The 19,292-nt window shown below is 31.9% G+C and overlaps 2 protein-coding genes across 2 annotated transcripts; both read right to left on the bottom strand.

Moving 5' to 3' along the window:
* Positions 1 to 767: 767 nt before the first annotated feature.
* On the bottom strand, positions 768 to 3,580 carry LOC123714680 (gastrula zinc finger protein XlCGF26.1-like). The gene is made up of 6 exons (XM_045669046.1): positions 3,375 to 3,580; positions 3,046 to 3,313; positions 2,682 to 2,745; positions 2,505 to 2,589; positions 1,854 to 2,090; positions 768 to 1,724 (listed from the first exon to the last, which is right to left on the bottom strand). Exons 1-6 carry the CDS (start codon positions 3,486 to 3,488, stop codon positions 1,260 to 1,262), a joined length of 1,233 nt encoding a protein of 410 aa, XP_045525002.1. The 5' UTR covers positions 3,489 to 3,580; the 3' UTR covers positions 768 to 1,259.
* Positions 3,581 to 4,208: 628 nt separating this feature from the next.
* On the bottom strand, positions 4,209 to 19,233 carry LOC123714067 (probable peroxisomal acyl-coenzyme A oxidase 1). The gene is made up of 13 exons (XM_045668159.1): positions 18,830 to 19,233; positions 18,086 to 18,245; positions 17,348 to 17,516; positions 16,305 to 16,428; positions 9,434 to 9,678; positions 8,432 to 8,592; positions 7,849 to 8,011; positions 7,222 to 7,412; positions 6,662 to 6,814; positions 6,238 to 6,343; positions 5,726 to 5,878; positions 5,331 to 5,447; positions 4,209 to 5,260 (listed from the first exon to the last, which is right to left on the bottom strand). The coding sequence occupies exons 1-13, from the start codon at positions 18,945 to 18,947 to the stop codon at positions 5,117 to 5,119; spliced, it is 2,004 nt and encodes a 667-aa protein (XP_045524115.1). The 5' UTR covers positions 18,948 to 19,233; the 3' UTR covers positions 4,209 to 5,116.
* Between the last annotated feature and the right edge of the window lie 59 nt (positions 19,234 to 19,292).

Below are 19,292 nucleotides of genomic sequence, written 5' to 3'. Positions count from 1 at the left end.
ACTATACGACCAACGGACCTAATGAGACGAAGTGCGGAAACTGAGTCCACCAACCAACAACCTTCACTAACAACTGCTTACATATATGGTCTTAATAAATAACATATATTTTCCTAATGTATAAACGAGAGAGCAGTGTTGGCCTAGTGGCTTCAGCGTGCGACTGTCATCCCTGAGGTCGTAGGTTCGATCCCCGGCTGTGCACCAATGGATTTTCTTTCTATGTGCGCATTTAACATTAGCTCGAACGGTGAAGGAAAACATCGTGAGGAAACTGACTTGCCTTAGATCCAAAAAGTCGACAGTGTGTGTCAGACACAGAAGGCTGATCGCCTACTTGCCTATTCAATTCACAAACGATCATGAAATAGATACAGAAATCTGAGGCCCAGACCTAAAAAGGTTGTAGCGCCATTGATTATTATTATAAACGAGACAAAACATTTGTAAGGTATCATTGTAAAAAAATATTTAGATTTTTTACCTTGATTTATGTTCTGTAGCAGATATAGAACGCTTTCTTGGGTCTAAGTACCCTTATGACCGGCATAACTCTCGTCACGCTTAGCGCTAAGACATTTCCTTACGATGTTTTCCTTCGACGTACAAGTTTTAAAATTGCGTCCATATAACGTACCTCGGGGTTGAGTCGCTCGCTATTCTGCACAGGGTATCATAATAAATGATAGAATAGTGATTTATTGATTTAAAAAAAAAATATTCGGACAATGAAAATATGTGTATGTATTTAAATTTATATAAAAAAACGAAAACATTTTACACAATGTTGCTATGCTTGTCTTTATACAATAAATATTTCAACTCTTCATTTCGACTGTCTAAGTTCTAGTATTTCCTATATTTGATGATATAGGTAAGTGCTAAACCAGGGCTTGGGAGCGTTCAAGTATTACGTAATGAATTTTGGGCCGGGGACGTCCTCTTGTAAAAAGTTACAATGCGGGGCGGTGATTGAATTACGCGTTATTGTTAATATTCTTTTCCACTTTCCAGTACTTTACACCACATAATGGTAAGTGTTAGGTATAAAGAGTCACTCGGGTTGGTCACGAAACGTTTTACTATTGGATACAGAAACGTTATCTATCCTCTACTGCCCTTATTATTGTTCTGGGTATAGTACTCTTGGTCTCTGGTTAAAGATCTTCATTTATTTATGAATAAAATGCATTATTATTAAATAGCACAAAAATATAAACCATAAAGGAACTTCATTAGCCAGATGGCAGGCCATCTTTTCAAACAGGCTGTACTTTATTATGTATCTTCATATGCCTCTTTACACTACCCTTTTGTGTAAAGCTCTGTTCACAAATCGTACATTTATGTTTTCTCTCCCCTGTATGTATCATGTGATGGTCATTCAAACGACGTTTAGATACAAAACTCTTTGAGCAGTACAAACAGTTGAATGGTCTCTCTCCAGAGTGCAATCTCTGATGTTCTATATAATAAGAACGCGTTGAAAATGACTTATTACAAAGAGTACATTTGTGTAATTTCTTTCCTTCGTGGGTTAGTAAATGTTTGATTAAGTTATCTCTGTATTTGTAGGAGAAATTGCAATAATGACAAATGTATTGTTTGCCAGTGTGTGATCGATAGAAATGGCCTTGTAGTGCTACTTTAGATTTAAACTGTTTGTTACATTGTTCACAGTTATAAGTGTAATCTTTATTATCAATATGTCGGTCAATGTGAAGCTAAAACAAATAATTGCTTTTTTATTATTTTTTTTAATATATCTTTTATTTATTTTATTAAAAAAACTAATTTTTAAGTATTAGGGCCAGATCGTATGTATAACTTTAAATTTGCTTTTATTAATATACCTTTAAATTTCCTCTGGAATTGCTTATTTTACCACAGACATCACAAATGTACTTCTTGGTTTCAGTATGCTTTGTCTTCATGTGTAAGTGAAGCGTTTTAACAGTTTTGCACACTTTCCCACATTTCTTACACTTTGTGTCTTTGAAAGACCACTGTGAGTGCTTCAGTTTATTATGTTGATAAAATGCAGGATTTGATTTAAATAATTTATTACAGGGTATGCATAATCTGTTCTCCTGAAATAATATTTAATTTCTTTTATAACCTTTATTTAACACTATGCTATTGAAATTTAAAAATATTTCTTGTAAATACTCAGTATAATTCTTCATATACTATGAAAATCTGCAGACTAAGCGTTTTTAATAAAAGTTGAATTAACACTAATGTGGTCTGCTTTTTTGAAGTTCTTCTTGTAAGTAAATCTGGATTACATTAGACCTCAGTTTTGGTCACACATTTTAAATTTAAGATTTGTCATCTTAAAAAAATATTGAAAACTTCTATGTTTATCTATATTTCATTTATTTATTAAAACTGTCACTGTTTAGTGTAGTAGTAATAGTGTTTACTGACAGACAAAACATTAAATAGACATTGAGTCTTGTATGTTCTGGACTAAAAGAGTGGTTCAAATATTTATTACTTACATGAATCTTTTTGTGATTATTGAAGGTCTTCCTGTTCATATAAACCATTTTACACACATCACAGAAAAAATCAATTTTCTTTGTACTGTCAATTCCAAAATAAAAAATTAAAAAGTATATTACTTTTTTATAATACTTATGTGTAAAGATATCAATGATTTACAATGTAATACTTACTTTGTGTGTGGCATGTCATTTTTAAAATTTTGCTTTTCCATAACATCATTACTATAAGTTCCTCCTTAAAATTTTACATAATTGTCAAAAGACAAAACATTTATTGTCAGTTAAAGATTTAATAAGGTAGTGGAATATTTTCTTTAAGAGTTCTAATATTAGACTACCTTAATGACTTAAACATATTTTAAGTATGCTCTCATAGACTGGTTTTTGTAAAAAAGAATTCCTATTAACATAATCCATATTCTTTTCACAAATTAAAACATTAAGAATTAAATTTAGAAATGAATTACTATGGATAATTATGAATTGTTTTATAACATAGTTTGACACAAATAATTGCTCAGAATAATCCACTTACCAACTTCTTCATAACTGGGTTCAAGCTTTATCTCGCTTTGAATTGGATGCTTTGGTCTACCAAAATTCAATGTTAAAATATCATCTGAATTCTTTTTCGCTCTGGTTTCGTAAAATACTGAACATTCGGTTTCTTTCTTAATATTACGCTTTAAATTTAATAAATATTGTTGTGCATCAATACATTTTTGTTTAAATGCAGCAAATTTTGATAACAAATCGTAGCATGAAGAGCATAAGATTTTTGGTAAATCTTCAGTTTCTAAAATCTAAACACAATATTTTATATAGTGGGAATACGCTAAAACGTTTGTTTATTATTAATTTTACCTGTATTGAAGTGCAAAACCAATAAGTGTAAGCTGAAACATCTTTAAACAAGATAATTTTATTTGAGCCATTAATTGTTATTAGGCATGCACGACATAATTCATTAAAATCCATTTCATTCCTAATAGCTTATTGCAACTTGAAATTCTGTAGCTATCACTAATGTTTACTTTTTGTTTTGAGAATTTGTAAATTTGACATTAAAAGGTAAACATAACAAGAATTTACCACTCATACTTGACAAGTGCATGAGTGTTGCAGTGTTTTCAGTGTTGCCCACTGCGCAACCACCACCACACACCATTAATTTGCACCACAATAATTTTTTTTAACAAAAAAAAATTCTTATGGCCGATCTAAGAAATAATGGACTCAGTGTTATACCACTGTAGAATCCTTATTAAATGCGCTAACTTTTAAAGCTACTTGCCAAACTGGAGTAATACATTTTTTTTTCAGGACGATTAGTTGAATTAGTGCGAAAATTAATTTTGAAAACTTGGTACGGTATAAAATGACATTTTCCTAAAAGTTGGAGTGATCAGCACAGAGTTTAGGATCATAGGTTACATAAAACACTATTCGGGATGACGTAAGAGAAAAAAAATTGGCAAAAAGTAAATATTTGTAACAACAGGAATGAAAAGACTGTCACATGGTGTGCATTTTCTGGAATAACAAAAAAATATCCATAACTTCAAAAATACATGACGTTTTTTTTTAATTTTTCTGATAACTGGTGTGGCATTACCTATGAGAAAATTTCGACTTGACGTCGACTTTCGGGACACCCTGTATATATTTATTTTAGTAGGCACAATAATAAAATAACTATTAACGAAATATAAAATTTATTGTAAAAATTAAAATCTCATGTTTTAGATCTCCATGCTTAGTAACAATAAAATACATCTCAATGTAATAACCACCACCTAATGGCAATAATTAATATTATACTATCCAAAAAAGCGATGTAGTATACAATATGCAAAGCGATCTTAATGGATGGAATGCAAAATCATAACAAACTTATAACTTTATAAAAAAAAAATTCATCCCGGTAACCCTAGATAAAAAGTAGAATTAAATCTAATTTAACTGCAATATAATTCTCTGCACCATATAAAATGTTAACAGCCTTCCAAAATTCTTAAACTCCATATAGTCTAGTATATAACACAATAAATATAAAAATAATCTGTTTGAAAAATATCATCATGGTGCTTATAATAAAATTAAAGTAATCAACTTGCTTTTAAAGATTACAGTACAGTAGATTTTGTAAAACGTTTAACGTTTTATAGGACATTTCTACTAAAATTACTATAACTGTCTTCTTTGATGGTTTTGTTGTACTCCAATTCGGCTTATATATATTGAATTGCTATCAATGTCTTTTTTGTGTTTGTTTTATTTTCAAGGAAAGTTGGTTATTGCTTGTCTATGTAAAAGTGTAAAGCATAATTTTTGACGGGAAATCGGATAATATATGTTTGGGTGTTATATCACTATACTTTACACTTACTACTCCTGTCAATAGTTCAATAAAAGCGCGGGAAACAGGTAGAAATAGTAACTATTCAATATTCTATGATAACTGTTAGCTAAGTTTTATTGAAAGGGCTGTAAATAGTTAAAAGTACAATAAAATTTTAAGATTTGTAAGTACTTGAACACAATTAATATTTTATCAAGTAAAAAGTATTAAATCTATATATTTGGTCTGATTATATCTGGTGCAATCACAGTTTTCCTTGCATCAATGGTTTTAGATATTTATGAAAACTTTCATTAACAGGTTGAGCATTTAGTGGACTCTTCATCGCTTCTTCCATAAGTCGCTCGTACGCTCTACCATCGTACGATCCAAGTGTTGAATTTAAAATCTATGGAAAATTTTGGATTCATAAGCAATTGCTTTTTAAATAATTTAATATAAGAAAATAAGTATATTACCTCATCCCTAATATCGAAAGCGTCGACCAGTCCAACGGCATTTGTACGCAATTTGCTTATTGTATTTTCGTACCAGTTCTGCAATTGTTCGATATCGCGCTCCGATATCGATGTGAACTAAAATACAATGCAAACGGGCATTATTTTTTTATAACATCTATTCAATAAGAGCTGGGATTGGGAATGTAAAACGAAATACAAACTATTGTTGACGTTCGATAGCTATTGGTCAATGGAATTTCTAGTCCATTAGGCATTGACATGTGTCATGTGTCCGTTTGACGTTGACAAATGAGAATCGACCGCAACGTTTCCTCTTTGGTCTTAACTTTTAAGTAGCTTTAGTGTTTACAGATTGAAAGTTTAAAAGTTAAAATTTTGTCTTAAAAACTTACCCTAAGTAAATCTCCCAATCTGGCAATCGCCCAGTACACAACGTACAAGTCAACTAGCTGCAAAAGCACTGTTTTTAACTCAGCCGACACTGTCTTCACTAATTCTTGCGTCTCCTTGTAGTATGTGGACAAGATTATTGCTCGGCAGTGCGCCTAAAACGTAAATGTATATCTAAAGGTTCTCTATTGAGACAGTTCACGCAGGAGAGAAATGGACTCTATTCCATAATTCCAGATGGATGACGGGAGCGGAGCATCTTGAAACCATGTGCATTGTTTATAACCTTTAAAGTGGTTTTGGTTGCGATTTGACACCTGGTTCATACTTACATATAGAATCTACTACGAATAATACTAGAACTTGGGTATATTTATATTACCCAGTATGCGGCCGCAGTTGGCCGTTTTATTTATTTATTGTAGTTTCTTCGAGAAATACTTATTGGCTTAACTCACTTGTCCGATCAGGCGTTTCGTATAATAATTAATACAAAACAACAATGAGTAATCACCTCAGAAGCCGATATAAGCTGAACAGAAGTCATATTCCACGCGTCTTCATACGACATACCACTCTTCTGACGTTTCTCTATCTGCGCGACGCACAAACCGATTTTTCTGTAAATTTAAATAATATTAAGAAAACTCGGCGAAATGTATGAATTATTGTATAATACGAAAATCAGACTTAGCGCAAAGACTTGTGTGTCTTTAAAAAACTGTTTTTAAACAGTCTGACATCTAACGTCAAAATTCGTAATTAACACACCTGTAGTAGTGTTCCATAACAAAGCTTTGTCTACAACTTGAACGTATTTTTTTTCTATTACACAAGTCATAGACAACTAGATTATTGGCATAAAGTTAACTATTGCCATAAAAAACTAGATTAATGTAATTTTAAATTAAACATACAATTTTAATCAAAGTACTCACCCCGCAGACACATTATAGAAACCCTCGACGATTCCTTCGATAGTGTTGTCCCAGGGTGGAGAACGACGTCCGTTACCCACTCGGGAGATGTAAGACACGGTCGGGGTCAAGGTGTTGCCTGAAGACGCTTGTTGCCACGACTTTACTAGGTACCTGGTCACGAAATAGGGAATATATTTTATTTTAAGATTAACTCAGTGGTAATTTTGGTCTATGGCTTATTTTTGTCTCTAAAATATCAACATTTCCGCTATACAATCATGTCTATATCTTTATTAAATATTAATTTTAATTGTCAACATAAAGGAATATTACGATCACTACCAATGTAAATGTCAGGACAGTGACCACAGATAACGTATGTTTTGTCACAGTTAACAGATAAAAATTAAAACCATATACATATCTGAATAAAATTTACATTTTTCTTTTTTCATAATTGCCAGTTACCTTTTTTATTATTACAGAAAATGCCAAAAAAGACATTTAAAAATATAACTAACTTTTAACAACTACTTCTATAGATTTACCTTATAACATATATACGAAATAATATTTACCTAGCAGTTTGCAGTAACAGCACGGTATTCTCTCCCTCATAAGTGCAAGCAGCAGTGACCAGGCCATACATAAGCGGCAGATTCGAGGCCAGCATATATCCGTGTCCGCCACACGCTAAACGGCATCGCTCTACGCATTCCGCCGCATCTGCTGTCACAATTGCTTTAAGACAGCAGGATAGAGCATGTAGCTAGAACAAATATAATGAGAACTAAGTTTTTATATCGACTATCAAAGAGTCTGTTGACACTTGTCATCGATTGGTCACATGCCGGTGATGTCAGATCTGATTCAAGGTGCTTGCTGCGTGCTCGCATAGAATATACATTATACACTCGTTACAGACTTACGTTAATATTAAAGAGAAGGAAAGATAAAACATAGGTCTCTGTCACTAGATTGGTGACGTTTTAACATCTTATTTTTGACAAACATCTTATTGCACGGACATTGTATTGTTTTATATTTTAAGATTTTATGTATATTGTTAGTCAGTAATAGTTACTAAGTACAAAGCAAGATGTGTTTGCTACTTTTTAGATGTAGAATATCTTAATTGAAATACTGGTTATATGGTAACCCTAAAAATAATATATCTGTATCCTTAAAGTTATTTCAATATTTACCTCTGGCAATCTTTCCATATCTCCACTCTCCATCTCAGCAGTGACATTATTATACATATTCCATATCCAGTCGGCGTTCGTCTTAAAAGCGTGTACAGACGCAATACCAACGAACAACTTATGCTGCTGTGTTAGGTAGTCTAGGATCTGTGGTTCGGGTTCACTGAAAACATTTACATTGTGACAATTAAAACGGTCGGTTTGCCTACCCATTGGTCTCATCAAAAACAATATCAAGCGTCGTAATATTTCGGGAATTACAAGTTAATTACGACCCTCTTCTAGGAACTTATGTCGCGTCATAGATTTTTAATATTAATTTTATGGCCTTGTTCGCTTCATCCGAAAACAATTGTAAAGAGAATTGCAGGATCCTTACGTATGGCACAGATTATAACTAACAACTAAATAAAATACAGAATTACAAAAATATTATCAATGTTAATTCTAATTTTTAACAGTTATTTATTGTATTTTAATTTAATTATTACTCTTAATGCTTAATTTTCATAACTAAACCTTTAATCTTAATCAAAATTTGTGACTGTTTATATTTTTTTATATATAAAATTATTTGACTCACTTTGGTTTAGGCTGCGACTGTCTCCTAATAGCCGAGTACCTGGTTGCTATGGTAACCGCCTTGGCTATATAATTGCACATGTCATTCACCAACATCACTCGTACGAACATCATTGTACCGTAAGTTAATTTCGAACTGGGTGCATTCACGTACGTGCCGTCCTTAAAAAAATTGTATTCTCATAGTAATTATGAAATTGTAAACGTTGGCAGCCATTCTGACATCATAATTTTTTTAGAGCAAAATGCGGAGACGACGTGGAAAGAGTACTGGCGTGGCTATTCTGTGAACTACATATAATGGGCCATTCGACGAGATTTAAAAAAAAACATTTATGTTTATTTTATAGAACCTAACATATAGAACACTGTTATTTTCTTTTTAGTATTAAAAGAATCATTCAATAATTTATAATTTCGACAACCAGATAAAACCAGCAAAAAATAGCGATAAAAACTCCTAGTCAAGTTAAGAAGTAGATAAGTCAAGAAGTAGATAGAGTCGCATTATGGCGTATTAGGCCTGAAAACACGTAAACAAACGTCAAGTTTTATGTGTTAATTTTAATTATATAATACGTATAATATATTATTCGATGTAATTAAAATCCAAAATTAGGATTAGACTGGCGAAGACAAATGGCGACGACAAAGGCATGGTTGGTCATAAATCTGTGACCATTTTGTGTCACGTGATTGACGTATAAAATTAATATTTTGAATTATAGATTAACACTTTATTTTTCATACGGTCAATTCGCCCAACTTTACTACACGTAATTTCATTTATTGACAAAAATTATATACTTTTTTGTTAAGTATCAAGATGATTACTGTCATACAATAATGATGTAAAAGTTTTGACAACAACACAAAAGTTAATTTAGCACTGCACCTAAAATCCCACAAGCGACGCCATTTTTCGCACAGACGCGAGTCTTATATCTCGCTAATTCTTGAATGTGAATGTAATTAATAATATAATTTAGAATATAAATCCTACCTCTAAAACCTTTGAGTTCTTCATCAACATATAATCTCTTGGTATCCTGACATGTTCCAACCCCAAAAACCCGTTATTCGTGCCGTTCATGCCAAGTTTTGCACCAATCTCCCCGACCTTTATACCAGGTAGAGGCATGTGCGTTTCTTCATCTCTCAGTTGTACTATGAACGGATGAATGCCATGACATTTGCCCTGTGTGTATAACTGCGCCATTACGATGCAGTAATTTGCCGTATGGGCCACTGGAAAATTTAAACAAAAATTTAAATTACAATGACTTAAGGCCCTATCCTAGCACGAATTGCAGTGTCAGTGTTTCGGGGTGGACTGCGGTGCGCAGTGGAGAGCAGGAGCACTGAGGCGCGCCGTCCAGTAATAACAATTAGTTATATAAAACATTAAATTAATGTAATTTTATCTAATTTTTTTTCTGAAATGGATTACTTGTCTTGCGATAAATTAGATCATGTAAATTTCAAAATCATGTTCTATATACATTTTCGTCATAAAATGAATTCAAAGTGTCAAAAAGTGGCTATGTTTGGACTTTTTTTTCTATCGAGCGAAATTATTTTAATCGTGTATCGATCTTTTAAAATATATATAAACTCCACCATATATTTTTTCCATTCGCCCTACTTCAAGAAACGATGACAAGAAACGAAAAGAAACAAAGTACTTTTTGGAGTTTGGCGACCGGATAGGCCCCTAAGTAAATATTTGATAAAGTTTAATAAGAACTAGAGGAGGTCCGAGGTCGAGACAAGCTAAATGGTTTGCAAATACATATTAATAACAATAATGTTGTAATAATAAGAACAGTTAAGACATTTATAATTGTTGTCAAAACATATGATCTTAAAAGTAAAAGCTCTTCCACATACAAGCACCTTGGCTTTTCAAATCTAATCATATTCAACGTGAAAGCGTCACGTTGTAACGCTTTAATCTATAACTTCTGGGAGGCGAATAAGTAGTTTGATAGCCATGGCGAAACATTAAAAAATTAGTTTGAATAATTTTGGATACCTTTATAAAGTCATAACTGCCTCTAGGGAGCAAGTATTAAGTATTACGTAACCACTATATCTTTGATTTTCTTATTTTGTGATTACGTCAACAGTTATTTACTTTTTTACACATATTACCAACACATTGTCTATGCTTGAAAATGAAATGCATTTGTGTGGAATACATATATTTATTTGTTTAGTTAGTAATGTAATAAATATAAAATCAAAGATTAATTGTAGTGCTTACGTAATACATGAACGGCCCCTAGGATATTATGATATATAAACTAGGCCTTAAAAGAACATTTCCTCTTCAAATATAAAGAGGTAATAAGTGGAATATAAAATATCGTTTCACATTATAGTATCTAGTACCATCTACTAATATCGGTTATCAAATTAAGGTTATTCTGTGGGAATTACTTAGTACGTAGTTTGTCAGACTGTAACGACAGGAAAAGTTGTATATTGTTCGGTTTTTTATAATGAAATAGGACGAGAAATGTTATTGTCACGTTTATGCAATTAATGTGTACAATATATATATATTTATTTCGATGAAATAATTTAGTTAAGAATGTGATAAGCTATGTACATATTAAAAACAGTGTAATTGTCATCGGATCCATTTGATACTTTGTACTTATAACCGAGGTATTTGTCGTGACTATCTTTATAAGCCTTCGTGTCGAAAAACCAGTGGCGCTACAATTTTTTAGGTAGTGTCATCAGATTTCTTATTATTTATTTTTGTAATAGTAGCATGAGCACGCTTCTACGCTTGACACACACTGTCGACTTTTCGAGCCTAAGACCGAGAAAGAAACCGGAATTTCCTCACAACGGTTTACGTCACCGTACAGTTGTGTGTTAGATACGTACATAGAGTAATAATAATAAAAACCCTTTATTGCTGTAATTATTTATACTAGTACATACAAAATGAGATATACTAAAAAATTTACACTAAAGGTAAAAAAATAAATACTAATAATTAATCGGCAAGCCGGTTGATTTTTGTTACACAGCTTGTCCTTGAATATAGGCCTCCTCTAAGGGCTTCCACTCTTCTCTGATTCTAACTTTACGCATCCATAGACTAATAGACATAGACTAAGTCCATACCAAATCCTAACCTAACAAATCTTTGACTAACAGATTCGATAATTATAAGAAAGGGTTATCAAACTCTTTAAATATAATCTATATGCCAAAAATCAACATAAATACAATAGTTGACCATTTATTATTCAACCTTCAATAAATGTATGTTAACAAGTTGAATTATCTTAAGTTTATAATTTTTTGTAACAAACTGGTTTTCGCACATCGACTTCCTAGAATATACATAATATTTAAATATTATCTCTTAAATGATTTAACTGAAGTACTCATCTGTCTCTTTTCATTACAGTATAAATACATTTTGACAGAAAGAGTTGAAGTAGAACCTTAAAGATAGTCAGAATTTTTTTTACAAATGAGAAGATAATTTTATAATCTAGTGGCAACTGGATTTTGCCTTAGATTTCATTTCCCTTTTGATCACTTGTTAGAAGACATCTCGTTATATTTTGGATTTTATGTTTGCTTTAACCGTAAGAGATTTTTATAGGACCTGTTGTTTTTCTACCTGTCTATAGTCGCCAGCGTAATTAGGTAACAGAAAACATCTAAAATATAATTAAAAAAAATAATAATCACAGATAAAATTAATTCGATTATTTCAAGCGTTTTATCTCCATAGACTTTGTCTATTTCTAATAATATATTATGTTAGCTTTAAATGTAATTACTAATCGTTTGTGATTAATCTGTTATGCAAGGTTAGATAATAATAATATTAATATTCAATTTTAAATTGATAAAATTATTTTGAAATAAATTAATTATGTTGTTAATAAAATAAATTTTGTGAACGAAAACATATGGAGACAGAAAATCGAAAATTAAGTAAAAATCAAACAATGTAAACTAATTATGTATATGATTAAGCCATGTCATTTATTGCATGCAATCAACCATCTCAACTCGTAACAAAAAATATCGGGACTGTGTCCACATAGACCTTGAACTTAGCACTCGCAAACGTAAAATATTCTTTGTACGACGTTCCGATCCACGACTGAGCGTTTTTAAGCCATTTTTGGCGCGCACCACCGCTATGTGGAAGCAGCTGGCTGCTGAACTATTTCCGAACCAATTCGACTTAGGGTCCTTCAAGAAAAGAGCATACCAATTCTTAAAAGCCCTCTGGCAATGACAGTGTCCATGGGCGGCGGATACTTCACATCAGTTGAACCTCCTGCCCCCTGTTCTATAAAAAAAAACTTTTATGCAGTGTTGCAAACTCCCATAAAACAAATGGCCTAATGTATAGATTACAAACCCATAAAGTTTTTGTTGTACACTTGGTTAGAGGTAATTTAAAATATGCATTAAAAATACATTCAAATAGTAATAAAATAGCTGTTATTTCAATCTTGGACTACAGGTTTTTGAAATTTGATTTATAGCCACGCTTGGAGTTCATATCTCGCTTAATTTATTGTTTGGGATGGCTTAATATAAATTGTATAGAATCGTGCGAACAAAGAAATCTTGAATAAAGTTGTCTGTATGAGTTTTATTATATAAATATTAAAACTGATCAGGAACCGTAGGCAACGGTGTAAAGAAAAAGCTATTCATAAGCTACTAGGACCATCGCGGGCCACAATGCCCGCCAAGGCCAAAAAGTAACAGACTTGCGACCCCGTCACTGTAAAATTATAATTTAGTTTTATTAATTATTAATTCCTTTATTAAACTAATCTATAAGTAGTTTGTATTTATTATTCATCAACAGACTGCGACCCTTTTTACAACAAACTCGACCCGCTGGATTTTGACGTACGGGAGTTGCTTGAAGTATCGTTTTAGAATCACATCCCAAATGCCAAATGGACGGTAGCTAATTTGATTAAAACTAAGGTCATAAATCCAAAAACCACAATAAAATACCAATTGAACAACAAGGGCATTAACTTTGATAAGTTATCACGGTTCCGGCCAAGATATATTTAATAATAATAAAATTATCAATTTATCAATCACACAAAATAATGTAAAAGTATATTTTTAATTTATTTTAAACATAAATCTTTAAATGTTGTTTACGTGCATCACATTAAGACTAGTAGGAATTTAGGGTGATATTCCCTATGTCATGAATCCCGTATGTCAAAACGTATTGAATTTTGACACTATATTTTCCATAGCGAGGCAATTGTCTCCAAAGTGTAAGAGCGAGAGGTGTGAATGTTTAGACGAGGAAACTTTTTTATATTCTTTCGATCAAAAAAAATGTTTATTATGGATCATAAGATACACGTATCACTTAGTCCACGTCATTAAATTTGAATAAGTAGACATCCCTACTCATCGGCAAAGAAGCATAGGATTTAGGCCGAGAAAAAGTCGGCGTAAAAAATTCTCGGTACTCTTTTAAAATAGCAAATTATCAAACCACACTTATTTTAAACAGATATCGCAAATTAATTAGAAGTAGCATGTCTAGTACTAGTCCCAGGCCCTTTTATCAACTAGATAATCGTTATCGGTAACTCTATAGTAAGCCTTTTTACACAGCTTTTCTTTAATACATTTCTTAAATTTAATAAAAGGCAGATAGAAAAGAGTCTCTGGGATTTTATTAAAGAAGAGTATTCCTTTTCCGAAAACATAATTACTAACTTTAGATAGCCTAGTACGGGGAAATCTCATAATCGTACCTTCAAGACGAGAAACTTTCTCCATTTAAATAGGCCTTAATCCTTATAATTACAGTTCCCTTTTTAAAGATGGGAAATCCTGTATGGGTTATATTTCCGGGGCTGTGAAATGGTGGAGGGATTGTGGGGCTGTGGTTCCGAGAAACGGATGGCCATATCCGAATTACAACCCCTCTGTGCCAAACAGCAAAGCAAGCCCAGTGCTTTTCTGCGATCATACTTTCGGACTCTTCAGACCCTAATTTGCCACAACTATTACTAAATAATAATGCGATCAAACTGCTAAGCTAATCCTTTACATACGGGTTTTCGACATTGGACAGTTCACACTTACAAATACATCTAATATGTATTAGCTGATACACGTATTGTTTCGTAACCTACTTTCTGTATTTTTCTCAGAGGACGTTATGGCAATTATAAGGTTAAGCATGCGTTTCTTTAATGATTATTTTCTACAAGTTAACTAGTCTAATTAACACTTTTCCGTCCAATTGTTATGAAGATGACATGTCTCCAATTGAGAAGAATTAGTCAGGCGGCTCACCTATTTGCGTATAAAACAATTTTTATATGCTCTCAACTTGTTGAGGTAAAACTTCTTTATCGGCGTTGGAAAAAAAATTTTCGGTTACGCGCCATCTTTTTCTTGTCCCTACGGTTGTCCACGGTTGATTCGAAGAGATTCGAATAACAAAAATATATAAAAACGATAACAATGATAGTTATAATTTTATTACAATTCATGAAATTCTGTAATAATTTTAGTAGTAATAAGGTAAAATGAAATAATTGTATTTAACTTTATTTAACCAATTTCTGTAAAGTTGCACACAACAGATCCTTTTTCTAAAAACAAGGTCATAAAGAAGTTTCACTTCTGACGTGTGTACACTAGTACACATACACATTTTTATAATCAAGTATTATTTTCCCATCAGTTATGTACCTAAGTACCATTTAAAAATATTGATTTATAAATAAATTATGCCAACTCTCTATCTCTCTCTCTAAACACAACCTTCCGAATGCCTTGTGACAAGCGGAGGATACAGCAGTGTGGAAGCAGCAAGTCGTCGTAATTCCGTAACATGTCTGTTATGGTCTTTAATAATGAAGATTAACTTGTGTAGTGTAGGCCAAGTAGCTTCAGCGTGGGACTCTCATCTGATATATGTTTATATACAGGAATCTTAGGCCCAGACCTAAAAAGGTTGACCTATTACCAAAACGATAGTTGTTAAAATATTCTCTTATACTCTTAATACGATACAATTAAATTTGAAAAATAAAACATAAATATGTAAAAGTTATACTTACAATATCAATACTAAATATTTACAAACTAATTAAACATATAACAACTAAATAGGTATAAATATAATTGAGTCATACATAATTAATACATCATAATTATTATAGAGTATATTAACAACTAGGTTACGACACAACAAAAGGGTACCAAAAATTTGTTCTGATCCTAGGAATTTCCCTACTTTAACAACGTTGTAGCAAATCCGGTCTGGTTTCTAGCTTGTTGCATTCAACCACTAGCACAAACAAAGTTAGGTAAAGCCGTTGCTATAGTGTAAATTCTGAATATACCCTATATGAGACAATGCGTGTAAAACGTAGGCAGACGAATTAAACTCGAGTATAAGAAATATATTTTTAACTACGAAAGCTAGCGTTACATATCGAAGCTTGGACGTTAAACTAAAATTCAGCTAAGCGGTCTATTTTTCGGAACGTAAAATATTATTATTTCAAGTTAAATACACTAAGAACTATAGAAAGATTTGATTAAATTGATTAGATTTGATATTTATTAGAAGATTCTTTACTAAGATTTATTGTCCTATATAAATTATAATCTTTAGAGTTGTATTTTCGGATAAACAGATGCAGATAGCTTCAATAGAAATCGTAAAGGGCAATCGACAAAAATACACACGTTTATAAGCTAACATTATAAGTCTATTAAAAATTATTTTACGTATGTTTGTAACTAACTTTAGTATAAATTTGTTTAGAAAAGAATCCGGTTATAGTTTCAAAATAGGAACCAGCAAAAATACTCACATCCTCCAGGCCACCACTTGTACGAGGTGAGAGTGGGTGAGTTGAGAACAAACTCTTTGGTGGATGGATCGTACGTAGCTGTCGTTTCCAGTCCGCGGATGAATGTTCCATGGCCCAACTCGGTCTGTAATAAGTTTACGCTTTACAATAGATATAAAGTGTGTAGTCACTCAATAACTGAACAGTTCAAAGTTTCCTGAGTGACATAATTAATACTGATTTTCCGCTGTGTAAAATTAATTTGCGCAGACAGTACTGACTAAATAATACAAAATTAATAGTGAAAATGATTATGAGAAACATATGAACTAATAATGTCATATTGTTACGAAGACGGGTTGACTGAAATGTTTCTCGATTTTTACACAAGTTAGAGACGTTTTCAGTAAGCTGAAATGTGATTTATGGCCGTTTCAGGAGAGGTCCTATCACATATTAGAAAGCTGTAATTCGCATAATGTTACCCTCGTTTTCAGGAGGCTGAAACATGTTGGAGGCTGAACAACAGGCAGTTTCAGAAAATGTGTAGTCGACTGCTACAGTTTTGAGGACCAGATATACCCCTTTGAGGGAGGAATATTCTAGAATGAATTTTCTAGGGTTGGTACAAGGATGGAATGATACGCGAGAGAGAGGGACGATCGGAACCTTGTCAAAGCCACACTGAACACTCTAGAGAGCCGTACGACAAGGACGGAGAAATGTGCGAGAGGAGATAGGAGATAAAGAGTACGTAAAGTTCTGTGTAGAGTTGAAGTAATTTCCGGCTTTAAGTATACAAATTCCTTGCTGATTTATTCAAAAATAAACCCTTGAAGATATCTACGGCGTTTTCTATCCAATCCAAGCTCGTAACAATATGTATTTAACAGAAGGAAGTGAATATTGTAACAAGTTGTTATAGTGTTATTATAATTTCTGCCTGGCTTCTGTTTAAACTGGATTCCTAAGTTTTATTTTCACAAATCAAATCATCTAGCCATATTGATAGTTACAGAATAAATGTCTACGAAACCGATACAAGTAACTACAAATCAAAGTACCTGGGCATAGGTTCCAATAATGCTGAGGTTGAAAGCCCTTCCAATCCAATAAGCTTGCTGTTCCACTGTTCCTTGACCCATAATGGTGGGTATAAACATAACATAATGCAATGTGATAGGGTTGCCATCGCCCAGGATAGCTGAACCTAGAGACCCACCCAGAAGAGCCCTACGAAACATATATAAACTTTAAAAAGGATAAAAAAATTAATTTAAAAATAAACATCATTTTGGACTAATTTTAAATTAGAAAACTATTCTTACTTGGAGTATGCTCTATTGTCAAAAAGCAAACGTACATGTTAAAGTCATTTTTATCTTTAAAACACCTATTAATCTTAACTAAAAATGAATATTGAAATTATAGAATATTACAACAGAATCAAACTGTATGTAAGTGGCGTCATAAATAATTATGTAAAGATTTTATATTAAACAAATTAACTGTATTATTTATAAATTTTCTTATCATATAAATAATTGTTATGTTAATTTAACTTGAAAAATTTATGTTTAGTTATCAGGACTTTTTAATTTAAAACATTAATAGACCTAATATATCTGCATAATCAACTATTATGTTGGGCTTGGCAAAGTTGTAACAGGCTGTTCATTTTTACAAAGTTAACAAATCTTGGATACTTATTGTTTACTTGTCACAAAAGTATCTAATTAAGCTATGGAGACAAGTAGGCTCAAAATAGGCATAATGGTATTTACATTATTCATATAACTCACTGATAATTTTCCATTCCTGTATTTTCCTCTTCCTGCAACTTTCTTATCATTTGAAACATTGCACATGCTTTCTTGACAGCAGCTTCATATTTCTCTTTGTGACTCAAGTATATGGCTGGTACATCAGTTGTGTTGTACAACTGTTTTAGTACTGTGTCCTCTTAAAATTATAATAATGATAATAAAAATATCTCTGTCAGTAGATTTTAATTTATAAGATTTTTCATTCTAAACTATTCTTATAAATCTATCACAAATTACAAACTTGTCCTTTTAAGAACTATTTTTAAACGGATTGAAGCTATGTATTATTTTTAAAAACTTATAATTATTTACATAATTTTAAATTGTGGTCACCGTGACCACGCACGCTGTAATGCACGCGAAACGCCGGAAAAAAAAATTAAAATTACGTAAATAATTATAAATTTTTAATAATAGCTTCAATCCGTTTAAAAAGTATTTTCTTAATATTTTTAAATAATAAAATGTACAGAAAAAAGGTAGCTTTATTATTAGTTAAATTATTATTATTAATTTAATTGTTACTATTTCATCTATTTATTTAAAGCAGACATTAAGGAGTGATTGCACTTTAAACTGATAACATAATGATCTCTGTACCTAATACTCAAAAGTTTGTGACATTCTTATACAAAATAAAAATGAAGAGTTTCAGTCACAAATATATATGCACACAAATATCTTTTCACGAATAAAATATTCAGTAAAAAACTTAATTACCTCGCAATTTTCTCTCGGCAGTCTTTTGAACACCTCCATCCAAAATGTTTGTTAACTCCGTTATATTGAACGTGCAATTATCTCTTTCTCTTTGCAAATCTGTATTTACTTTTGTCATTTTGGCGAATTGACGAAGGTACAACTTGTTAAAACGTATTAATGCTTACGTACTTCGCAATAACTGCGTAATCGTAAAAAAGTTATGAAATTCACGTTACAACGTAAAGCCACGATCCACACGCGAAGACTACCAAGTCGAAACTGGTTATAACTTATAAGTATATAAGTAATTGGCAATAGTAAAGTCTTATCTGATGACTTGTGACGTAAAATGTGAAATAATTCTCGCACATAATGTTTCGACCTAGATTATTATAACGTAAAGTTGCAATTCTATTATTTATAGACAAAATATTTTTTTTTAATGATATATTATTACATTTGTATAACTTTCACATAATTG

This window comes from Pieris brassicae, chromosome 9 (assembly GCF_905147105.1).
Source record: "Pieris brassicae chromosome 9, ilPieBrab1.1, whole genome shotgun sequence".
Taxonomy (NCBI): domain Eukaryota; kingdom Metazoa; phylum Arthropoda; class Insecta; order Lepidoptera; family Pieridae; genus Pieris; species Pieris brassicae.
This window is presented reverse-complemented; position numbering and strand designations above follow the sequence as displayed.